This window comes from Apodemus sylvaticus, chromosome 5 (genome assembly GCF_947179515.1).
Source record: "Apodemus sylvaticus chromosome 5, mApoSyl1.1, whole genome shotgun sequence".
Classification (NCBI taxonomy): Eukaryota; Metazoa; Chordata; class Mammalia; order Rodentia; family Muridae; genus Apodemus; species Apodemus sylvaticus.
The window spans coordinates 104,682,779-104,708,196 of NC_067476.1; the positions used below are offsets into that span (position 1 = coordinate 104,682,779).

Here is a 25,418-nt window from a genome sequence, read left to right on the forward strand (position 1 = left end):
TGCAGTGTGGTATATTTCTGGGCTTTTCAACTCAAATGGGGACAAAGATCTCCAAATACTTTATTATGTTGAACATCCCTTAGAGCCATATAGGTACAAACAAGTAAGCAGGCCCCTCTCAGATCTTCTAGCCTGCGAGCATATCTTTAAGGCAGCATCCCGTTTGAGGGTCCTTCAGAAGCATATTTACAATTTCAAAAAATTTGTGTTCATATGCCAACTTGTAATACAAGTAGATATCTTCACAATAGGAAAAGAACTTCTTCAGGTTTTCTGTGACTCTGTCAGTAGGCTGGTGTTGTTTATATCTACACAAAAAAAAATGTATAAAGTACAGATTAAATACTGTACTGTCAATGAGGGGGGCCAGCTCTGCCACCACTATCTGCAGAAGTTGGGATTTTGTAGCTTAGGAAATTGTCATAGTAGTATTGGATCTTGATGAAGTAATTTCATTAAAGATCAATATGTGAGTACCCACCTTAATCAAATTTAGTACTACTATAAAAGGCACTTTTGCTAGGGTTTCTGGCTCATGATCAACATTTTCTTTTCTTTTTTAAATCTCTATATGTAGCCCTGACTGTCCTAGGATACACTCTAGTGCTTTTGAGGCAAGTGTTGGGGTTGCAGTCAACCTTTTAAGTACTTACTTTTTGGAAATATCTTCAAATATATTGGGTCTTAGTAACTTCTGCTGCTTAAATTCTTCCAAATAACTGAAGTCTCCTTTAAGAATCACTTGTTGGTAGAGTACCTCAGCCCAATCAGGAACAAAGTCATAGGCCTCAGCTACAATAGAAGCCTGTAGAGGATGGGTGTGATGGGAGGTGCCATTAGAACCCAAGCTGTGGGAAACTGAAGGCAAAGTAGAGGAGACAGTCCTGCACACAGTCCACTATGAGTGTGGTGCTAAAGGCTCTGTCTCAGGTTGTTTAAATTCATGTTGATTGGCATTTCCCTCCCATAAAACTCCTACAGTAACTTGTTTCTAGTCTTCCTTACAATGGACAGCAAAACTGCTAGATGTGAATTATTTCTGTAACTCAACTGTGAGAAGCAGGGAAAAGCTGATGCTGGGACATTAGTACCTTTTATTTTTTGTTTTTCAAGATAGGGTTTCTCTGTGTAACAGTCTTGCTTGTCTAGAACTTACATTATGGACAAGGCTGGCTTTAAACTCAGTGCTAACCTGCATGCACCATTCCATGAACATGGTCTGGAAAGATTTAAGAGTTGATAAGCAAAGGATGTTTGACACATAACTGCCAAAGACAAAAATTCTCCAACCTTTGCCCAAATCATGTGCTACAGCTACACGTCCACAGTGCTGGGAATGTGCCTCAAATGGTGGAGCACTTGCCTGGCATTTGTGAAGACCTCAGTTTGATCTGAATCACTAAAAACACACGCACATCCATGTCACACTGCCTCTTTGTGGTACTAATAGCTAAATTGGGAGAACTAGCCCTGAAATCTCAAGACAGTCACCCAACTCCTGGGGCCAAGAGTGAAACACCACAGGATGACTCTGGCAGTACTTGCAGAGTGTTCTTACCTGGTAGAACCGAGGTAGGGTCATGATACAGTCCATTATCTTCTGATGGCCCAAGTTGATAAGCATTGTATTCTGCCCACTGTTGAGAAAGTGAATCTGTAGTGTTATCAACTTGGTGAGCCGGTTACAGTGCAGGGCTTGTCGCACACAGGAGTCCTGAGGGACAAGGGTGGAGGAAACACAGGAAGGGAGAACTTTATTGTTACCATCCCTTCTGTTCTCTGGCCTTTGCTCGACTCATTACACACTCCCTCTTCACTTGGAAGAGCCCAAGCCAAAGTAACTCCTAGTACTGCCAAGGATGAGGCTGGAGACCAGGCCACAATAACACTGGTTACCTTGGTGTAACTCTCTGCTGCATCCAACATCAGAGTCAGGGCTTTAAGCAGGAGCTGTTTTAGTTGGGCTCCATCCTTGAGGCTTTCCTCTGTAGAATAAAGGACCATTGTTGAAAAGCTCAGTGACTCACCCACTCAGTGATGGCAGGCTAGCTGGAGAACCATCCTAGGTGTGTTCACAAGCAGTGTTTCAGGTGAAGGCTGGTGAGAAACGCCCTTACTCTATGACCTCACTTACCCCAGGGCTGAGACTCGATCAGCTTCAGTTGGATGCAGGCTGCTGCCTCGTGATTCTCCCCTATCTCCCGGCACATGCTGAAGCACAGGGCAATCATGTTGTGCTTTTCACTGTCTCCAGGGCGGCAGCGTTTGATGTAGTCTAGTAGGGCTGTCTTCAGGGTGCCAGTCTGCCCAGGAAAAAAGGTGTATAACCAAGGCCTCAACCAGGGACTACAGGGGAGGATCAACTGAGTCCATTGGTTTCATGAACTGCTTAAAATACCCAATGAAAGGTAAATGCCAGTGAATAAAATGGAAGTGACAACAAAATCTTAAGCTGTCCTTTGTTGGGGATATCAACAGCCTGTTGGAGAAGGAGTCAGAGAGCACACGCTTCTCTGCACATCTGTCTGCTAGGACTCTGTCCTAGGGATGTACAGTGTGAAGCTAAATGTAGTGTCAATTAGAAGCAGCCCGGATGCCCCAAATGAAGGCTGAGCACAGCTTGTGGATGTTACACTGCCGTCTCTCCTCTACTGGGGACTGGGCACGGGCTGAGCATGTGCTCTACCACTTCACTGTGGCCTCTGCGGCACAGGGTTATCTTGACTTGGGAAATAACCACAGCAGACACTGTATAAAAGGAGAACCTCAATTATCTCTTATTTTCAAAGCATGTAACTTTGCTAAAAGGTAATTTTTTTTATTTTGGGGTACATATGAAAAGAAAGGGGTATGTTATATTAGTAGTGGGTGTCTCCAGAGGGTGAACCCTGAGGAGTTCTGTATTGATTTCTAAGTGTCTTATATGGAGTATGTATTACTTTTGTAATCAGGAAAAAGCTATTAAAATAATTTTAAATGCAAAAAGTGCCTCAAAACAAACTACTTTTTGACAGGAGAAATGAACAATGACAATAACTCATGCCCCTACCACTGCCTTGGAAACAAAGACTATGTGAGTGACATGCCTCCTGTCACTGCACTTAAGGGGGACAGAGAGGCTCCAAAGCCCAAGACAGCCAGGCCTGCTGCCAGGGCTTTCTTGGTCACAGCAGTCTTCTGATGACCCTGTCTTCTCTGGCCCTAGTCTATGCAATGCTTCCTACCTTGGTGTGTGTATGTTGGGGGGCCGGGGGTTGGTTAAAGTTTTCTCATATAATATATTTTAATCCTATTTCTCCTCCTTAACTCCTAGAACTTCCATACGCACCTACTTTCAGCATGTTTCCCAAGGAGGTATGTCCTCAGAAGAGGCACTTTCTAAACAAATTAGGGGTAAAAGGCTGAGGTGAAGGAGGACAAATATTTTTATTATTTAGCATAAATATCATGCATGACTTAGTCTGAACTCTAACTTAAGTCACTAGTGAGTGTGTACCCAGGGGAAGTCTCTGATCTCCCTGAACATTCTAGAGCCCACACAGATGTATCCCCCAAGAGCAGATGAGACTCACAGATCCTGGAGCTAAACACCTACTGGATCTAGCTTCTTCCTCATCAGAACTTCGAAATAATGCTTTTGATGCAGCAAGTCAAATATGTACGTCATCTCATTGTAGCGCCCAATGCCAGTGAGGAGGCGGACCTGAGGGAAAGAGCATTTGAGGCTGTTGAGGTCAAACCACTGCCATCACTGAGTATCCCAGAAGGACAGGCTAGTGGCCAGGCCGCCATGTTCATGCCTTCCCACTCACTCAGCTCGGGCTTCCCTGGATGCTTTGGAATGAACCTTTGGGATGGCACTGGCTGTCACCTGTTCTCTGTTGTCTTTCATGGACTGCCTACGCACTGCTACAATGCCTCACTAGGTGCTGCTTGTGCTCACCGCCCCTCAGTGCAGTGGGCTACATTTTACTTACCTAGAGCTCTTTCCCTAGAAAAGTTGACTTCCCTTTGTACCAAGAAGGTACAGTAGCCCTGGTATGTGGCAGGGAACATCTCTTTTGAGACACTGATTTTGACACATCAACAAGGAACAGAAAGGGCTGGGCTCCAGGGCGAGTGTCAAGCAGTTAAGGGATCCAGAGACCCTATCAGCTGCAAGCTGGGGCTCTTGTCTATCGATTCATTTGAAAGCTGCCTCAGGATGATGGTAGGTTCCAGGGGACTACTCACCACTAATCCATACTCCTCGTTGGGAGCCAAGTGGTTATCTGTAAGCATCCGGGCAGCCTGTAGGACTCTGATGATGCCCTCCATGTGGCACGTAAAGGTAAAGCAGTGATGGGCCAGGATCAGGAGCTCTGTGGCTGGGTGGTAGGACATGAGTGAGATGGACTTGTACCTACCTTGACTTGTTTGGCAGGGAAGTGAGGGGCCTGGCAAAGTCCTGTCTAGTGAGCTCTTAGCAGCCTCTGATGGGCTTAAACTTAAGTAGCAAATCTGGAAGCAGTCTAAAGTTACTACAACAGTGTAAGAGTTGCAGTTATAAGTACTTACTGCAGGACAGCTCCCCATGGGGGACTGAGGGAATCTTGTCCAACAACTTCATGCCTACTAATGTACGGTCTTGACACAAAGCAGTTAGCTGAAGAAATGTCTGGCTTTCCTCTGCTGGGTTGAAAGGTTGCTTTTCTCCTGCACAGAAAGATGTGGAGATAAGTACTGCGTTTACCATGAGTGAGCTGGCAGAAGGACCAGAATATGGCATCAGGAGGCCAAGGTACCAGGCCTGGCAGCAGGGGGTGATCCTGATAGCTCTTTTTAGCTGGCTTTATGGGACAAGGGCATTATTTCAGAGGCAGAACTACTATAACCATGAGTATAGAACAATGAGATAATCGTAGAGGATTTTTTATAATAATATTCAGTCTTGAAAGGACAACCATACAAGTAGTGTATGACTGTAATGTTCAAATCTTTCACACTGTGAAACTAAGAATGCTGTCTGAGAGGTCGATGAGGTCTGGAGAGCAGGGCACCTGTTCCCTCTGATGGAGTCAGTAGCTCCCGTGTCACCTCTTCAGCCACAAGTTCAGCCACAGTGTCTGGTTCAAGGCCCTGGGTGTTGATGAAGACCTGGGCTTGTCTGCATCGATCAGGTCGCTGAGAAGCCAAGATTGCTCGGAGCATGGCTTCACTGTCCCTAGCAGCAACATCTTCATAGGAACAGCCCAACTCCTATGAGGAAGGTAACAGGAGCAGAGTCATTTTTAGAAGCAAATAGTAGGAAATGTGTGGACGGGCCACTACTTCCTGATCTTAGTAATCCCAATACCTCAGAAGAGTAAGCGGTGCCTCCTAGTTCTGTCCTTCACCAGGTCAGGCTAGTCACTTGTGGACTACTGATCTTTTCAATTATACAGAATAAGGGAGTGGAGTGAAATGCTTATCCTGGAGCCAAAGCTTCCAGACAACTGCTCGGCCTCGCTTCCCTCACATTTATGTTTCTCAACCAGCACAGGCCACACACATCCTGTCTGCTCTGGGAGTGTGTGTGTGGAGGAGGAGGCAGGGTCTTGCTAAACAGCCCTGGTTGGCCTCAAACTCCTGGCAATTGTGTCTCAGTGTCCCAAGTGCTAGGATTGAAAGCCTGATCTGACCACGCCTGCCACCTTCTTTGAATGCATCACATTGCGTGTAATGTTCAAGTTATAAAGTAAGATTTTAGGCATGAAGTCTAGAAGGAACTCATGCTCAAACCATTATTTATAGGGAGGAGGCAGGAACCCATGGAAGTGAAATATCTTGTTCTACCTTTCTGGGCAGCCTCCACTGGAGCAGCCCCACCTCCCGTTCAGACAGTGCTCCTTTGGGGAGCCCCTCTGGTGCATACCTTGGCAAGTTCATACAGACAGAGAACCTGCCGGCAATAATTCTTCCCGTGGAGGCACTTGTTTATGAGAGTGTGGAGATTGCGAGCCACTTCGTCAGTGGGTGGCGCCATCGCAAATGACTGACTGTCCAAACTTGAAGCTGAAAGGAAACGCAAGTCTGAGGGGAGCTCTAGGGTGGCCTCTCCCCATGACCTCATCATTCTGAAAAGCTCCCTAAACTCAATTCCCATGATGCATCTGGGCCTGAGGCCACTTCTGACAGAGCTCCACTTAAAACTTTCATCACTGCCCTTAAGGAAATTCATCCATTTCTTCAATAATCTCACACCACCTATAATGTCTGCTCCTGAATTCCCCACATTGAAAATGCCAGCATATCTGCTTTTCTCCAAAACATCTCTCGAGCGCCTTGGTTCCTACTTTGAGAAGCCAGCTCTGCTCCTGCTCCCAGCCCCCCTTCTCCTTCATCACTCCTCCAAGTCTCACTCTTGGTTTAAGAGGAAATAATAGGGCCAGGTGCAGAGCTCAGTACGATGCCTGCCTGGCTTTTTTTTTTTTTTTTTTTTTTTTTTTTGGCTTTTTGGCTTTTTGGCTTTGGTTTTGTCGAGACAGGGTTTCTCTGTGTAGCCCTGGCTGTCCTGGAACTCACTCTGTAGACCAGGCTGGCCTCGAACTCAGAAATCCGCCTGCCTCTGCCTCCCAGAGTGCTGGGATTACAGGGGTGCAACACCACCGCCGGGCATCTGCCTGGTATTTCTAAAAGCCTTAGGTTCAGCTCCAGCACTGTAAACTCCCAAGCAAAGCCCGAAATGTTTCTTTACCTTCTGGTAAAAGGTTTACCAGGAAAAAATAAAAGTAGAATATGTAATACTTTGTTCTTCCCTTTTTGTCTCTGAGCATCTCATTCTTAGCGCTAGCTGGCTTGGAACTCATTTGTAGCCCAGGCTAGCTTTAAGTTCAACGTGATTCTCCTGTTTCAGCTTCACTAGTGCTTAGATTACAGTTGTGAGCCACCATCCCAAATCTATTTGTGTAACACAAGATTCTACTATCAATAAAGCATTATCAAACTATAGTACAACCACTCAGTAGAATACTCTTAGCCTATTGGTGCATCCTGACTGGAAGCGTATGTGCTTGCTGGACATGCCGAAAATAACACCCATATACTCAGCAAGCAAGTCTCCCCACGCCCCAAAGGAAAGGCATTCTGGGAGCTTTGAGAAGACAGGATTAAATTTACTTTTCGCTACTCTGTCATTTCTTACACTGAGCAGATTATTCATGCAGTTGAGTGCTTGCTTAGTAAGCATGAAGCCCTGGGCTCCATTCCTAGCTTCACATAGCTAGGTGTGGTGGCACAAGCCTGTAACCCCTGCACTCTAAGGACAAGAGCACTGCCAGTCATATTGTGTCCTAAGCCAGGCCAGCTTAGGACACAAACAGAAAAAACAGCTTAAGTCTAAAAACATACACTTTAAAAGCAAAGCAGGGTGTGGGAGGGCACTCCTGGAATCCCAGCACTTAGAAGTCGGAAGATCAGGAGTTCAAAGCATCCTTGGCTCCTTAGCCAGTTGGAGGCCAACAAGGGCTAAGGGCTCTGTCTCATACCACCAAGAAACAACCAACCCCAGATCAGATGGTGGTGAAGAAGGGAAAGGAAGCGCATAGCTCAGGCTGCATTGCCCCACCCATCCTCCCTGAGCACAGTTCTAGTAAAATGGAATAGGCTCACCCCACTCTTCTTCCCACTGAGCTCCCGCTATATAAAACCGACACCGCAGAGTAGCTGCACGAGGAACCTGAGAAGTAGAACCACAAACAAACTGAAGATAACCAGAGCTGGTGTCTCCCGAGCTAGGAATCTAGCAACCTAGAGCCGAGTCCTGAAGTGGAGGAGAGTTCCTGCAAGTGTGTGTACACCGCGCCCTCAAGCAAGCTCTAGTGCCAGTGTGAAGGTGGGAAGTGAACCTCTGAGCCCACTCCCCACTGCCCTGGCATCCATGCCATCTTTTGGAGGTGATGGTAGAGGCCTGAGTCAGCAGCTGGAAAGAGAAATCCATATTGCTTTTTGTTGAGAGGACCCAGGTTTAATTCCCAGCATCCACATGGCAGCTCAGAACTGAGCCCAACTCCTATTCCAGGGGCTCAACATCCTCTTCCAGCCAAAGAGAGCACCGGATACACACGTGGTACACCGATATACATGTGGTCTGCATAGTGAGTTCCTATGCAGGGCTACACAGACACTGCCAAAAAGGAGGTGACGGGCTGAAGAAATGGCTCAGCAGTTAAGAACACTGCTGCTCTTCTAAGACCCCAGTTTGATTTCCAGAATCCACAGTGTTTCACAACTGTCTAACTCCATTTCCACTGGATCCAATACTCTCTACAGGCACCCTCTGCAGGCACTGGGCACATATGTGGTACACAGATATATACACAGCAAAAACACTCATGTACTTTTTTTCCTTAAAAAAAAAAAAAATAATAATAAAGGTAGAAAACAGCAGCCTAAGTAATCCAAAAAGCAGGAAATTAAAGGTTTCCTCTACCAAACTACTGAAACTCATCCAAAAGATAACCTTTATAGCTGAAGAAAAAGAATTCATAATTTTAAATATTCTAAACATCCAGATTCAGATGGTTCTACTGATAAGTTCTAGTAACCATTTGAGTTAATAACGTTAAGCCAGCCATGGTGGCTCATGCATCAATCCAAGCCACTGGACTGAGGCAGGAGGACCAGGGCTCCAGCATCATCCTCAGCTACACAGGGAGTTAAAGGTCAGCCTAGGCTACATGAGATCTTGGAAGGATTGGGGGTAGGGAGGATGTGTGAGAAAGACATTGTACAGAAAATAAAAGACAGTAATAATTTCCAATTCATGATACCAGTATTATCCCAATTTGTTGTTATTGTTTTTATGAGACAGGGTTTCTCTGTGTAACCCTGGCTGTCCTAGAACTCACTCTGTAGACCAGGCTGGCCTCGAACTCGGAAAGCGGTCTGCCTCTGCCTCCCAAGTGCTGGGATTAAAGGCATGTGCCACCACTTCCCGGCCATTCCAATTTTACAAAAGGAGAGATGGCTCAGGGGTTAAGAGCACTGACTGCTCTTCTGAAGGTCATGAGTTCAAATCCCAGCAACCATATGGTAGCTCACAACCATCTGTAACAAGATCTGATACCTTCTACAGTGTACTTACATATAATAAATAATAATTAAAAAAAAAACAGACAAAAACTATTTTTAAGAAGTAAATTACAGGCCAGACGGTGGTGGTGCATGCTTTTAATTCCAGCACTTGAGAGGCAGAGGCAGGCAAATTTCTGAGTTTGAGGCCAGCCTGGTCTACAGTGTGAGTTCCAGGACAGCCAGGGCTACACAGAGAAACCCTGTCTTGAAAAAACTAAAATAAATAAATAAATATTTTTAAAAAATAAAAGAAGTAAATTATAGCTGGGTGTAGTGGCTCATGTCTTTAATCCTTTTACTTAGGGAGGCAGAGGCAGGAGGAGCTCTGTGAGTTCGAGGCCAACCTGGTCTACAGAGTGAGTTCCAAGACAGCTAGGGCTACACAGAAAAACCCTGTTTTGAAAAAAAAAAAAAGAATAAATACTCCTCAAGAACATAAATATAAACAAGGGCTCAACAATCAGTTACAGTTGTAGTAGCCACAAAGGACAGTTTGTCAAGGAGGGTTTACTCTGGGAATGCAAAGTTGGCTCAACGTTTTAAAAAAAATCATTAACCATATCTAATTATATTAATAGTTTAAAGGACACTGCATGACCAGATCAACAGATGCAGAGATGCACAACGATGATAAAAATCTATCCCCAAAGCTAGAAGGGATGGGCTTCTTCCCACAGTGACTCTCCGATGGCAGCGAAGGCCAGTGCGCGCCTCTGTGCTGAGCAGCAGCAGCAGCAGCTGTCGCACAGCCAGCGTCGTGACGCAAAGGCGCACGTTCACACTGTCTGTGTAGAGAACCCACCTCAAGGGGCCGGGTGACCCACCGAGCACAGAAGCCTGCCCTGTGTGCTACGAGTATGCTTATAAACCTCTCAAGAGATTCTACTTTCACTTCTGTGTGTGGAGCGTGCTTGCGTGTCTGTGCATGCGTGTTTGTGCGTGCGTGTCTGTGTGTGTGTGTAGGGACATCTCCTGGAGCTACAGGTACAGGTGGTTGTGAGCTACCTGACTGGATGGATGCTGGGAACCAAACTGGGGTTCCCGGCAAGGTGTATGTGTTTACATCAACTTTATCTTTTCTTCCTAGACCTGGCTGTGCTGGAGCTTGCTTTGTAGACAAAATTGGCCTTCAATTCACAGAAATCCACCTGCCTCTGCCTCCTGAGTGCTGAGATTAAACATAGGTGTTTATGGTTTTGTTTTTGTTTTGAGATAGTTTATGTAGCCTTTGGCTGACCTCAAACTCATGGGTAATCCTGCTCTGCTTTCCAGTGCTGGCTTATATTTATATAATTTCACCAAAGTATCAGCCAGATGAGATTCCTCTACTGTTCTAGTTAAAAAGCAAGTGTTGCTTTGTAGACTTACAGACTTTTTACTTGGGAAAAGTCACTATCTCTAATTTAGTGTAAGTATGACATCCCAAGAGGCCTCTCCTTTTTGGAGACAGCGCCAGCACTGTGGCAAGGAAGACAGGGTGGCCTCCTTTACTTACAGCTATGGACTTTCCGAAGAGGGACACTCGGGCTCTCCAGGTCCTCAGGCAGTGCGGCACTTGAGAGGAGGGCACGAATCTCTGAGTGCAAGTCTTCCATGCTGGCCTCTGTAGAGGCCAGGGCTCTGCAGTGCAGCACCAACACTAGATCCTGACTGTAGAAACGGAAATACTGGCACACTCTGCTTGCTTCATGCACACAGCCACCGTCCAGCAGCTGCCCAATCAGAGTGTTCAGTGACTCCTGCTCTTTGGGTTCCAGTGTGTTCTCACACATCTTGGGTGGAAGACTGTTGAGGTCTAAGTATCTGGATGTGTTCAAGGCAGCGAGCTTGGAGAACGACAGCTCACTTGCTGAGCTATCACAGGAAAGTTCGGCAGCAGCTACCTTTCGCTGAGAGAGGCTGGGCTTGGCTTCCTCCTCAGCGCCCCCACAGGCGTGCTGGGCGATGCGGCACATCCAAATCCCTTTCTCCAGCTCCTCCAGTTCCTCCACGGGAGCTGGCTCTTGTTGGGCAAGCCAGTGGCCCGCCAGCGTGAGCAGCAGATGGCGCTCCGCAAGGCCGTCTTGCTCAGCAGAGCGCTCACTCACCACAGGGGCTTGGCTAGAGAAGAAGGAAGAGGCTGCTCTGTTTGAAATAGAGTTTTTCTTAAAAGTTTCATGGCATTTTTTCCAGAAGTCAAGTCTTGCTTGTTTCAGGGACCACTGCTGAGTGTGTGTTAGCGTTCGCATTTCCTGGGTTAACTGAAATTGAACAAAGCAGCCTTGAGCCTTGCCTGGGGCAGGAAGCATCGTCAGACATTACTGCTCCCTGAGGACATGCTGGCGACAAGCCAATCTACTGAGTGAGCCTGGGCTGCAGAGGGCCGGATGCAGTGATGTGCAAAGTTAGTATGAAAACACTTCTCACACATCTGAGAGAAAGCCACCTAGAGCTATCCCATTCAAAAGCAGACAGCTGGGGCTCCCTCTGCAGGGCACTTCTCAACCTTCCTGACGCTGAGCCCTTCCTGCAGTCCCTCATGCTGGGGCGACTGTACCCCAAACCACAAAATTATTTTTGTTGCTACTTCATAACTGTAACTTTGCTACTGTTATGAACCATAATGCAAATATCTGGTATGATACCCCCAAAGGTCACGACCCGCAGTTGAGAACCACTGTTCTATAGGCTATGCTTACATCAAAACATATGTCCTTCAATATATCCAAAGCATACTCACTTCTGAAGCCACGAGGGAGGGGCTCCACTGCCCGTGCCCTGCACCCCACTGGCTCTGCGGGGTTTGAGTAACTCAGGAGACACACCTGTTCAATCACCAAGCTGTCCACAGGCAGCGCTGCTAACTCTGCCACTCTCCTGGCCACAGCAAACTGTCCGTCTGCCTTTAGTTTCTCCAAAATAGATGTACATTCCCGCTGAAAATTCTCAGTGCTATAGCTGGAAATGACTGCAGGGCTGATGGTGACAGGTGTGTCCTTCAGTACTTGGCTGAGGAGACACAGTTTCTGCACGTCTGGCCCTGTGCAGGAGAGAGGATGCGGTTACACAGCAGTGCTGTGGTGTGACAAAGTGGCAGGGGACACCAGTGTGCCTAAAGAAGAAAAGTGGGCCTTTCCTTTTCCTTCCTTTCCTTTTTTGTTGTTTGTTTGTTCTTTTTGAGTCAGGGCAGCACAGAGCCCAGACTGGTCTTGAACTAATTATATAGCTAAGGCAAACCCTGAATGCCTGACTCTTCCGTTTCTACCTTCCAAGTGCTAAGATTACAGGTGCATGCCATGTATCCTGTAAAATGTCTTCTATTCTGATTACAGAAGCCATGAGGGCAATTCCTTACATACTCAACATGCTAAATGCCATTTAGACACACGTGTATGTATACATGAGTATGTATATAAATATACCTGTGTATGTATGAATATACATGTATGTATACATGAATGTATGTCTTATGTGTGTGAGTGAGTGTATGTGTATACCTTGCAACCGCCTTAGTCAAGGTCTGGCTGAAGTTGCCCGCCCTGCTCTAAGAACTGGTAGAGATAAGATCACTACATGAAATCAACCTCTACTATTACACGTCTAATATTTATTAGACGGGATCTTACCGTGGAGTCCAGACTGGCCTTGGCCTCATGACAGTCTTCCTACCTCAGCCTTACAGGTGTGAGCCACCATGCTGTTAAGTGCCTCAGATGGGCGCCCTTCAATATCATAGCAGTCTGCTAGCCATGGAGACAATGACTCAGGCTAGCCTGTGTTCGTTCTCTCTCTCTCTCTCTCTCTCTCTCTCTCTCTCTCTGTGTGTGTGTATGTGTGTGTGTGTGCGTGTGTGTGCATGTGTGTGTGGAGAGAGCTAGGGAGTGCATGTGCCAACCGCTTAGAAGGACTGGTTGTAGCACGGTAGACGCTGCTGTTACAGATGACCTCTTCACGCGCAGTGTGGACATCAGTGTGCTCTATCTATCCATGCAATCTACTATTCTGACTGCCCTCCAAAAATAATTCCAACATATGAGAGCTTACAGCTTGGCAGCAGCTTCAGAGCAAAACCTGTCTTACCATCAGGGAAGAGATGCTCAGTTCCAACAAACAGGTGGAGGAGTTTCCCCAGCTCATACTGCGTCTCACACTGCTGTGGCATCAGTTTCAAGAGGAAACACACCTGGTCCTTCATCCACGAGGCAGGTATGGTAGGAAGGACCCTTGTGGCCACTGTGTCAAGCTAGGAAAACCAGCAGAGACTCAGAAGAGACTCAGAGCAGGAACCCCATGGGGCTGGAGAGAGGGCTCAGCGGTTAAGGGCACTGCTACTGAGAAACTAACTGACCGCACTTCACTCGGTGGCTTCCTAGAAGGCGTCTACGCTTATATTTGAGCCCATAAGATGTTTAAATTCGTAGTATGAAGATTTATTAGAAAGACTTTCTTACCTCTACTGAGGAAGATGAGACCTTCCAAGTTCCAAGTCAGCATGGGCTACAGAGTAACACAATGTCTCACAAACCCTCACCTGAGTAGACATTTTCTTTCTTTTTAAAATATTAAAAAATATTCTTATTTTATTTACTCCATAAGCGATATGAGGTGCAGGTCACATGACAGCTTTAGGGCGAAGGCCCCTCCCTCTACTTTCCACCTGGGTTCTGGGGTGGAACTCAGGCTGTTAAGCTTGAGGCAAGCCTGCTGAGCCATCTTAACAGTCCAGAACAACAACAAAACCGCTTCCTCTCACAGTAAACAGAGCAGTGTCTTATCATTCTTTACTGTCAAGGGCCATCCTACACTGGACAAAGGACCACCCTCCTTGGTGTCCACAGCAGGGTCCACTGATCTCTGCCCACCTAGCTTGGCTACACCGCCAGATACAGATAACGCAGTACAAGATGTGACATTCATGCTTATGGCAACTACAAGTCACAATGCCACCTGCCTGGCTTCTCTGAATTGACAGCAACTCATTGTCAGGCATGTGGCACAACCACTTGTCTGCTGCCTCCCCACGCCACCACCAGCACAAAGGCCGGCCTGCCAACTTCAGACCGGGAGCAGGGCACTCCAATTCCCGCCTACCGTTTCAAGGCTTTCCTGGAACTCCACAAGCTTAGCTTTGGCTCTCTCGTAATTCTTGAAGAACATACACTGTTCATACATCTCCATAATCAGTAGAAGTGGGGAATCCTTTGAAGAAGACTTAAAATTAGGAAATGTAGAACATCTAAGCTATTAATAACAGGAGAATCAAATTAAGTTTCAAATGTTATTTCCTTTTGGGAAAATAAAAAGATCAACAGATCCATTTCTTGTTACCTACAGACCTTCCACTAGGCAGCGCTGTGGCCCCAGCAAACATTCCTGGGGCGGAAAAAGCACCAGGAACTTACCCTCTTACTGGTCTCTGTGGTATCAGTCTATTTTTGGTGGGGTTGTCAAGCCAGAAAAGAGGAATCTGGGATTAGAAATGATGAATCTGAACTGTAAGTATGCCTATATACTAAAGCGCCTGAGTCTGTGTGGTTTGAGTTATGTGAGCGTTAGTTACTAGTCTGTAAAGTAAGGGGAATGCTATGTCATAACACACACAAAATATTTTTATAAAGTGTTGTTATAAGAACTTACTAAACCAATACATAGAAAGTACTCTGCTAAATAAATGCAGTATATCTCCAAGGCCCTTGGGCTTCATACCCAATACTAAACGTGCGTGTGCACACGCGCACACGCGCGCACACACACATACACACACACACACACACACTATTTCTTTTTTGCTTGTTTTTGTTTTTTGTTTTTGGGACAGGGTTTCTCTGTATAGCCCTGGCTATCCTTGAACTCAGAAATCCACCTGCCTCTCCCACCCAGAGTGCTGGGGTTACAGGTGTGCGCCACCACCGCGCTCGGCTACACTATTTCTATTACCATTATAATCTCTTGTTGATTTAAAAAAAAAAATCCATGTCTGATAATAAGAAAAAGTCCAGGAATGCTATGTTGACACACTGAAGTTCTGGATGTACATACATACATACACACATACATACATATTACCTTAATGAAGAGCTGGAAACCTCGGATGAGAGTGTGGCTCTTGCGTCTTGTTAATACAGTTCTCCAGATGATGGACAGGTCCTCCAGGCTCCAATGATGGTCCTCTACAGAGATCTGAATGTGTCCCATTGCTTCAGCTGCAACCTTGTCCTCCACAGAGGTGACGATCCAAACACAGAGACAGGGGACAACACTGGCACCCTACCATTGGATAAGAATGGTTCAAAATGAAGGAACTGGGCCTTGATTATACAGATGTACAAAGGGCACAGATGGACATCCCTGCTTAGAAGAGGCAACCCTCCTTCTTAGTTCAAGTGACTCACACCTGATGAACAAGCAAGGGACATGCATGAACTGTCCTGAAGTAAGTGGCAGTCCAAAGCCACATAGGACAACACTCCACTAACTAGCTGGAATCAGCTTGTACGAACCCCCTCCCCAACAGGATGCTAAGGAAGAGGAGGGCACCTGCCTGAGGAGGCAGAGCACCCTCCTGAGGGCCAGCCAGGGACCAAGTCCCCACCGTAGGCTTCACTGGTGTCAGGAGATGCCTTAGTGGAGAGACAGCCTGAGGTCTTAGATGCAGATGTAGGACCTCACAATAGCTACGACAGGCCCCTCCTAGCCTGCTGCTGGCTTCCTTCCTTTCCCTTCTTCCGTTCTTCTTGTTCTGTCTTGTCTCTGTGTGCACGAGCCCATCTGTGTTAATGCTCACAGACGCCTGAAGAGGACACAGAGGCCTGAAGACTCCCCTAGAGCCGGAATCACAGGCAGTTCTGAGCACTGAACTCCACTTCTCTGCAAGAGCAGCAAGCACTCTGAACTTCTGACGAGCCCTGATTGATTTACTTATTCATTTGACATGTATACACGTGTCATGGAGCATGTGCGGAGGTCAGAGGACAACCTGTGGGAGTCAGTCATTTCCTTCCACCACGTGAGTCCCAGGAATCAAACTTAGGTGATCAAGTTTGGTGGCACAGGGCTTTGCTAGTGCACTTTTTGCTCTGTTTTGTAGTTGTTGTCTGCCATTTTTAAAGACTTACCCGATTTCTAATTGCGTGCGTGTGTGTGTGTGTGTGTGTGTGTGTGTGTGTGTGTGAGTGTCTGAGTGCCCGTGAGTGCTGGTGTTCATGGTGCCACTCAAGTCTGAGTTAAGAGTGGCTGTGAACCACCAACTATGGGAGCAGGGAGCCGAACCCGGGTCCTCTGTAAGAGCAGCACGTGCTCATGACTACCAAGCCATCTGAGCCTGGGCCTCAGCTCACGGCTGGGTCAGCCCCCAGCCTGCCACTGTCCTCACTGTCCACCAAGCAGGTGGAGGTGCAGTGGAGCACCCACTGCAGTGGCCAAGTCTTCCCTGCCTGTCCCGCTGCTTTCTGGCTCCATAGGCTTTTTGTACCCCTCACCTGGATACACGAGGCCAGGACGCTGAGGATGGGGACCCGATGTTCCAGTGCCTCAGCCAGGAGCCAGCGCCAAGAGGCAGACTCAGCTGAGCCCCGGTGGAGAAGTTCAAGGAAATCCCTCGTTTCTCCTTTGCTTGTCTGGAGTTCCTGGAGGCAGCTGTCACCCACAGAGGGGGACCCTGACGACAGTCTCTCAGAGGGGGACCCTGACGACAGTCTCTCAGAGGGGGACCCTGACGACAGTCTCTCAGAAGCCAGCTTCAAGTGGCTTTGAAGGACAGGACTGAAATATGGAAGAAGAGATTCTACCTGGAAAGACGTTAAAACACACTCAATGTTCTTTTTTTATAGAGTGAGTTTTTACAAAAAGCCAGGTGATGGCGGCACTTAAGTCCCAGCACTTGGAAGGCAGAGGCAGGTGAATCGCTATGAATTAGAGGTGAGTTACATTATAGCCAGGGCTACACAGAGAAACCCTGTTTCAAAAAAATAAACAACAAAAAAATTAAACAAAAACAAACAACAACATCTACAGCAAAAACAGGTCTCAGAATGATTCTTTATAATGATGAGCTATGTCAGAGAAGACAACGTGATGTTTGTTGTAGCCTCCAGCTATCTGGCCCAGCATGGCCTAGAACTTGCAAGCCTACCTCCCAAGTCTCCACAGTACTGAGATTGCAGACCTGAGCCACCACAGTTGGTTGCTTTTAAGGGAATTTGAGTGCATGTCCATGCTCAGGCTAGAATCCTAGAAACTTGTCCACATCTGTTCTATTGATTGCCCCAGGCCTGACCCCAGGCTATAGGCTCAGCCAATGTGGGTGTTGAGTAGACAGTCAGTCAGGAAACGCAGTCCGGAAGTGTGGCTCACCTCTTCTGGGAGGTAGCTATGGAGCTGGCTGTGAACCAGGAACTGCAGCCAATCATTGGCTTTGGCACATTCTCTAAGGTAGGACACGCTCAGTTTCCTTTCGTGGAGCATGCAGAACTGTAGCACTAAGGCCCACTGGCTCCTGGACTCATTGGACAGCCTATAATAAAATTGGGGATGGATAGCAGAGAGAAAAGAATTATTAAAATAAAGCTCTCAGGGATAGGCAGGGCAGGGGATACCTAGGAGTTTGAGGCCAGCCCGGGTCTACAGAGGGAGTTCTAGGCCAGCCAGGGCTCCATAGTAAGACCCTATCTCAAAAAAACGAAATAACTAAGAAAATAAAGTATAGTTCTAGGGGGAGCAGAGAGATGACTCAGTGGGTGAGAGATTTCTGCAGCGAGCCTGGATTTGGTTCCCAGCACCTACATTAGGCAGCTCACAACACCCTGTAATTCTAATTCCAGGAAATCAACATCTTTGGCACCTGAACACGTATGTGCACATGCGCATGTATGTACCTATACAATATAAATCTAGTTTAAAACTTGGAAATTAGTAAAAATTAAATAAATTAACTAGAGCATACTCTCTTATAAACAAACAAAGCAAGCCTGCCCAGAGGCAGCACATACTTTCAATCCCAGCACTAAAGCAGAGACAAGTAGATCTCAAACAAGAGTTTCAGGTCAGTTTGGTCTACTACAGAACGAGTTCCAGGACAGTCAAGACTACACAGGGAGACACTGTCTCAAAAACCAAACCAAACCAACCAACCAACCAAAAAACAACACCCCCCCACCCCTCCACCCATCCCCGGAGAGATGCTCAGTAGTTAAGAGCACTTGCTATTCGTGCAGAGAACCCATGTTCAGTCCCTGGCACCCACATTCAGTTCTGGGCACCCACATGGCTCACAACCTTTTATAACTTTAGTCCCAAGGGACTCTTGGGATCTGGCCTCTGAGGACACTGCACTTGTGTGGTACACAGATATACCTTCAGACAAAACACTCATACAATAAAATAAAGATAATCTTAAAAACCCACATCTCTGGCCTACAACGCAGAACAGACTTCCCTCTCATCTGTACAGAGGGAATCCATGGGTAGCTACTTTCTGTCTGCCCTCTGCTGGCTGAGTAAGACCACGGGTTGGAGGGGCTGATGGGGGAGCAAGCTATTTGGAGGAAGAGCAGTCCAACTCACAAACCTGTCAAAGCCCTGCTGCTCAATGCTGTCCCACACGCCTTCCTCCAAGAGGACGAGCAGCTCTTCTGTGGCCGCTCTGTCGTCGTTAGCAAGCTTAGACAGCTTCTCAGCTGTAAGAAACACAGGCAGAAAGACCTAGGTGAGCACAGCTGCATAACTGTGGCTCCAACTGGGAAGTGGACAGCTTAGGCTCGGGTCAGGGTCAGGGTCAGCCTGAGTAGGACAGAACACAGTGGGACCCCATCTCTAACCAGCCCAAAACCAAAGGAAAAGCCCAGTAAGATCAACACTATCAAGAGGGAACATGGGCTGTAAAATCCCTGTTGTAATTCAGGCTGGTCTTGAATTCTTAGCACCACCATGACCAACTGTAATAGATTGTGTGTGTGTGTGTGTGTGTGTGTGTAAAATGTGTATATGGGAGCATGTAGTATATATGTGTGACATGTAATATATATGTGGTATGTATATGTGTGTGATATGTTTCATGTGTATACGGGAGCATGTAGTAGTATATATGTGTGACATAAACTGTGTGTGTATGGTGTATATGTTTGTGTGGTATGTGTGTGTGTGTATGTGTGTTATGCATGAGTGTGTTCAATAGAAAAAGTCAGACCTGGGTATTTTTGTTAACATAATGAGGCTCAGGGTCATTCAAACCCAATTAAAATAACTTCTAAGAAAGTGAGATTAATAATGTGAACTGTACAAGAAGAGAAAACTTTCATTTCCACCTCAATACTTTTGACCTGCCCCTCATTTCTGTGGACAACACGTGGCAGAGTGCAAAGGTGCTGTACCCAGAGACTCTCTGATGGCGCTGGAGCAAGCATCTTCAGATCTACGCTTGGAGCCCAAAATTACATTTGCCATTTTCAGGTCAACTCTGAGCTTGAGGCTGCTGAGGCCGAGCAACTCTAAGAAGCAGACACAGGCGCTCCCTACTGACGGGCTGCTGAAGGAAGAGAGCCCCAGGGTATAGGCCTCCTTGCCTACTTGCTGGATCCTAAAAAATAAAGAGATCGAAAGTATGTAAGACATAAGCAGTATTTCTCGCACTGGCTGGGGACATGGCTCAGTGGGTGAAGCTACTTGGACCAAGCCTGACAACTTGGTTCGCTCTCCCAGACTCACACAGTGGGGAGTCCAACACACAAACATCGCCCTCTAGGCCAGAGAGAGGCTCAGCAGGCAACAATGCTTACAAATCTTGCTGAAGGCCCACGCCTGGTCCACCAGGCAGCCCTCAGCCACCTCTAGCTCCACCCCAGGGGCCCTGACATTCTCTCCTGGATCCCTATGTGCACATGCACAAGCCCCTCACCAGACATACAAATAAAATAAAATTTTTTAAAAAACCTGTCCTCTGACTTCCATGGGTAACTGATGTACATACACACTGACATCACACAGACACAAACCATTTACACCATACATTACACACACCACATAGACACACAAATCACACCATACACACCACACATAGGATCCACATACATTATACACACACAAAAACAAACCATTTACACCATACATTACACACACCACATAGACACACAAATCACATATACCATTCACACACAGACACATACACACATATCACACAGAGGCACACAAACCACACCATACACACCACACATAGAATCCACATACATTATACACACACAAAAACAAACCATTTACACCATACATCACACACACACACACACACACACACACACACAATTTTAAAAGCTGCTTCTCACCAGGACAAGGAACTGGAGCTGTGCTAACAGCAGAGCTTTCTAGTTGGTCTTTTGCTACCTCCTTTCCCTTTGTGTTCATTTGGGTTCCAGTGAAAGCTTCTATTTTGGGGCACTATAACCCCATTTCCTTAGATTTACATGCTCTTGAATTATTTTTAATTGGGAAAATTTAATAAGCCTGATATGCACTACACGTTGGGAATGGCAATACCACAGTTGTAGAAATTTTTATTTTTCTTAAGACAAGTTAGTGATGAGCTCAGCAGTTCAGAGCACTGGCTCCTTTTCTAGAGGCCCTGAGTTGAATTCCCAGCAACCACAACCATCTCTAAAGGGATCTGAGGCCCCTTCTGGTATGCAGGTGTTGCTACATGAAGACAGAACACTCATACATTTTTTAAAAAAGAAAAAGAAAAGTAAGTTTTCCCCTGGGGAGATGTGGAAGGCCAAACAGAGCACTTCCAGTTGACAGCACACACACTCAAAGCCAGAACAGTGTGGATGGACGACCCACAGAATGCCAAGGTCCTTTTTGCCAATATGGCCACTGTGATCCACATCCCAGCTAAATCAAGTTCTTTTTTTTTTTTTTTAAAGATTTATTTATTTATTACATGTAAGTACACTGTAGCTGTCTTCAGACACTCCAGAAGAGGGTATCAGATCTTGTTACGGATGGTTGTGAGCCACCATGTGGTTGCTGGGATTTGAACTCAGGACCTTCAGAAGAGCAGTCGATGCTCTTAACCGCTGAGCTATCTCTCCAGCCCCCTAAATCAAGTTCTAATCACAGAAATTAGGACACAGATGCCACTGAAGAAGGAAACGGTGTTGGAAGAAGAAAAACTACACCTGTCCCTGCAAATATGTCACTGTAAAAAAGGATGCTGGAAAGATGACAACATCCCAGGATGGACCACCTGCCCTGCCACACTCACGGCTAAATAACTAAATGTTCCTCAACGTGCAGCTGCACCGGTCAAACTGAATTTTGCCAGTCAGCAACATGTTGCTCTAGAGCAGAGCTCCTCAGCCTTCCCAGCCCTGCGACCCTTTAATACAGTTCCTCATGTTGTGCTGACCCACAACCATAAAGTTATTTTGTTGCTACTTTGTAACTGTAATTTTGCTACTGTTGTGAAAGGTACTGTAAGTGTTTTTAGAGACAGGTGTGCCAAAGGGGCCAAGACCCCAGTTTGAGAACCACTGCTCTAGGGGCAAACACAGCGTCCTGGCTCTGCAGGCCTACATCACTCCTAACACTGCCGCCTGTGACATCACTGATGCTGCAGGGTTACTGCTTGTGCAGACATGGCCAAAATCAATATCTAATATAGGTGGCTGGTCTCCAAAGCTGTTTCCACAGAATGGCTGAGGTACAGATAGAAAACAGACCTGAGCCAGCTGGTAAATCTGCCGGGAGGATGGAGGATGGCTGCCTTATCTGCAGTTTTGTTTGGAAGACCAAATGAAGAGATGGCAGACACAGCAATGGCCAAGCTGCCAGGAGCTCCAGGCAGCTGATTGGTCAGTCAGGCTCCCATGGTGTGAGCGTGGTAATCAGAGGACTATCTGCAGTAGTCACCTCTCCTCTTCTGCCATGCAGATCCTAGGGATCAAACTTAGGGTGTGAGGCTTGGTGGCAAGCTCCTTCACCTGCTGAGCTGTATTGCTGGCCCTAAATTTACCTTCTCTTATGAAAGCAGTTCTTTAAAATCCAAAGTACTGTTGCTTCCATCTCCACCCAGGAGACGTGAAGAACTTTTGAAAACTCTGGAACTTGTGATCTGAGACAAGCAGGGTATGAACATAAGCTACCCAGAAAATTAATACTGCCTTTTTTGAGATCAATACTACCTTTTATTTTTGTTTGATATATATGAGTGTTTGTCTTAATGAATGCCTGTGTGTTGTGTGTGTTAAGTGCCAATGGAGGCCAGGAAGTGGCATGAGATCCCCTGGAACTGGAGTCACAATTCTGAGCGGCCATGTAGGTGCTGGAATCAAACCCAGGTCCTCTGGAAGAGCAGCCAGTGCTCCTACCTGCTAAGCCACCTCCCTGGCTCTGATGTTGACATCTGAAAGCACAGTTTAGAGGACTCAGATGTACATTTTATACATGTAGACAGTTTTCTTGACGAATCGGAGGCTGAGCTTGCATCTCTAACCGTCACCTTTCTAAGAGCAGTTACTGAACCACGAGGCTGTTCCACTGAGACGAAGTCTAAGATGCAGCTCTGTGCTACTTAAACACAGAAACATAGTTAGCTGCGATCACAGCAAACAGTTCTCCCAGTTCTGTGTGCAGTGAGTACAAATGCGCCATCTGCACGACCCCTCTGCTCTGGCTGCTGTGTCATGTGACTTTAGGCATCTCTCTCTTTTTCCATTAGCAAATATTACACACAACAAAGCCAAAACCGGAAATGAAGAAAAAGAGGAGCACAGTGGAAACCACAAAGTCACCATCCGAATACAATCTGCTGCCTCCGTTGCCTCGGTGACTCCAGGGCTGCGGGATGTCTGAGTCCAGAGTCTAAACCTCAATTTCAGATCTGTATAGAGCTCAGCCCTCATCAGAGAAGCGTCTCCTGGTACTAGATCACGGAGACACATCACTGATCAACTTGCATAAGAGACTTCAGAGTGCTGAGCCCCAGTTGGGATGTCTATGTCAAGTGGAGAGGGAACCAAAAGATTTTAAGAACTACAGGTGATGGATGATGTCAAGAGAACAGGTTTTCCAGATACAGCAGTGCAGGAACACATACAAACTCAGTCTAGCATACCCTCAAGCTAGACAAAACTTCAGCTTGGAGGAGGGAGGTGGGCGCAGAATCCCATGCCGAGCTGAGGAGCTAATGGCATTTGACTGCTGCAGGGAGGAGGAGAGTTGGTTTGCTTCAGTGGAGAGACACCCAGTGTCCTGACCATACTCCCAGGCAGACCTCAGGCTCAGATGTAGTCAATGGACACAGGGTGTGGGGTGAGAGGGAGAGAGACAGACAGACAGACAGAGACAGACAGAGAGACAGAGACAGACAGACAGAATGTGAAGCTGGGTAAGTAGGAAGATCATGGAGAAACTGTAAGGGGTGAATGTTCTAAATGTACCACATGAAACTCTCAAAGAATACATTTAAAACAAAGCAAAGGCAAATAAATGCATTAGTAAAACACACACATAGTTTTTAAAGAGCAGAAATTAAGCTCTCATCACTTACAGTTGCTTTGGAGTCTTACTCTTGATCAACTCCTGAACCAGAAAGGTACCAAAGGCAAACGATGGGCGTCCGTGATGTAAATAGTATGTATAATTCAGACGTTCCACTACAGCATATTTATTCACCAGGTCAGGGCTGGAGAAGTGTGGGAGCTGACTGGCCGTATCTGGGGAAAGGAAAAGCATTTCATTCCCTGCTTTCAGAGCGGCACGAGCAATGTGCCGTCCACACTCCTGCTATAATCATTGTTTACATTCTATAGGGCATATATAAAACTCAATTTATAAAACATACACTAGAAAATTCACTTCTTATTGCTTAAGGATATGGCTCAGTGCGGAAAGCACTTAGTCAGAAAATTCATTTTTAGGAGTCAACACATTTGATACACATCCACTATGTGTCAAACATTTTGAGGTACTCCTATGAACATAGATAGAATGAATTTAACATTACAGGCAAGGAAACAGAGGCATGATAATATGATATCGAACACTAACCCTGAACTCAGAGAAATTCCTAAGTCCTACAGAGGATGGCAGTGCATGTGGGCCTGGTATCCAGTAAGTGAGCTTTATAAACATCTTGTCGAGTTTGAGGCCAGCCTGGTCTATAGAGTGAGTTCCAGGACAGCCAGGGCTACACAGAGAAACCCTGTCTCGGAAAAAAAACCAGCCCCCCCCCCCAAAAAAAATCTTGTCTTGGGCTGGAGAGATGGTTCAGCAGTTTAAGAGCACTGGTTGTGTTTCAGAGGTCCTAAATTCAATTCCCAGCACTCACAACCATCCATAATAGGATCTGGTGCCCTCTTCTGGTGTGTCTGAAGATAGTGACAGTGTACTCACATACTTAAAATAAATAAATCTTTAAAAGGATAAAACCCACCGTATCTTAGGGCGGAAGGTGGAGCTCAGTTCTTGCCTCAGTGCATAAAGCCCTGGATTGCATTCCCAGAGTCACATAAGTCAGGTGTGCTGGAAAACTCATGTAATCCCAGCAGTACGGAGGTTCATGCAGAAGGATCAGATATCCAAGGTCAGTCTAACCTACATGGTAGGTTCAAGACCAGCCTGGGCTATACAAGGCCCTGTCTCAAAAACAAGTTAACCAAGCCACCAAAGACACCCCATCTTCCTTCTTACACAGCTCAGTAAGTGACACTATTATTTGTTGTATTTTAAAGGAAACTGATGAAAAGGTTAAAATAAGTGCTCAAGGCCAGTCAGCCATTACAAGGTAGAGCTGCCGTTTACTGGCTGTCACCACCAACAAGCAACGCTTAGGACGCTATATGGCAAGCAGGGCTTCTGAAAAGGAAGGGCCACTGACATGCTCAGATCTACATCCGAGCACACTCCATGCTAGCGACTGAATAAACTGATTCTCCACTTACATGTTCTCAATCTCTTCCCAGCCAAGGGCCTTTTATTGAGAAGTACTTTACAATAGAAAGCATTGGAAAAGAGGGATTGACTGTGTATAAAATAAAAACTTCTACTCTCAGTCTCACCTAAATGTTTCCAAAGCAAAATCACTCAGCACTTACCTCCTATAGCTAGCGTGTTGGCAGACTGCCAGCCGAACAGTCTGCTAGGATCAAAGGGTGGCAAGGACTGAAAAAGAGGGAACGGCAGTCAGACTCCAAACCTTACTGACCCTAGAACAAAGAAACAAGACGACAGGCAGACCTCCAGGGGTGACTCGCTGCTTACAACCTTGATGGAATGTTGGCCAGCATACACAGGACCCTAATTTGATCCCCAGAACCAAATACAGTTAAATGTTCTTGCTCTGGGCATAAATTCTTTGA

General features: G+C 46.4%; 1 protein-coding gene across 2 annotated transcripts in view; it reads right to left on the bottom strand.

The window, feature by feature from the left end:
- Positions 1–36: 36 nt before the first annotated feature.
- Spg11 (SPG11 vesicle trafficking associated, spatacsin) overlaps positions 37–25,418 on the bottom strand; it is a 59,287-nt gene continuing 33,905 nt past the window's right edge. Inside the window, exons 20-40 of one of the 2 annotated variants that reach the window (XM_052183418.1) lie at positions 25,155–25,221; positions 23,609–23,774; positions 19,440–19,645; positions 18,638–18,746; positions 17,425–17,584; positions 16,551–16,859; positions 15,139–15,339; positions 14,164–14,271; positions 13,153–13,315; positions 11,898–12,112; positions 10,589–11,333; positions 5,894–6,033; positions 5,040–5,238; positions 4,558–4,695; positions 4,234–4,367; positions 3,596–3,703; positions 2,135–2,303; positions 1,897–1,985; positions 1,559–1,714; positions 654–805; positions 37–308 (exon numbers count right to left, since the gene is read on the bottom strand). In XM_052183418.1, the coding sequence (XP_052039378.1) occupies positions 128–308; positions 654–805; positions 1,559–1,714; positions 1,897–1,985; positions 2,135–2,303; positions 3,596–3,703; positions 4,234–4,367; positions 4,558–4,695; positions 5,040–5,238; positions 5,894–6,033; positions 10,589–11,333; positions 11,898–12,112; positions 13,153–13,315; positions 14,164–14,271; positions 15,139–15,339; positions 16,551–16,859; positions 17,425–17,584; positions 18,638–18,746; positions 19,440–19,645; positions 23,609–23,774; positions 25,155–25,221 (3,915 nt within the window). In that variant the 3' untranslated portion in view covers positions 37–127. Of the gene's footprint in view, positions 309–653; positions 806–1,558; positions 1,715–1,896; positions 1,986–2,134; positions 2,304–3,572; positions 3,704–4,233; positions 4,368–4,557; positions 4,696–5,039; positions 5,239–5,893; positions 6,034–10,588; positions 11,334–11,897; positions 12,113–13,152; positions 13,316–14,163; positions 14,272–15,138; positions 15,340–16,550; positions 16,860–17,424; positions 17,585–18,637; positions 18,747–19,439; positions 19,646–23,608; positions 23,775–25,154; positions 25,222–25,418 lie in introns of those variants that run through there. The other variant, XM_052183419.1, reaches the window with a different exon arrangement.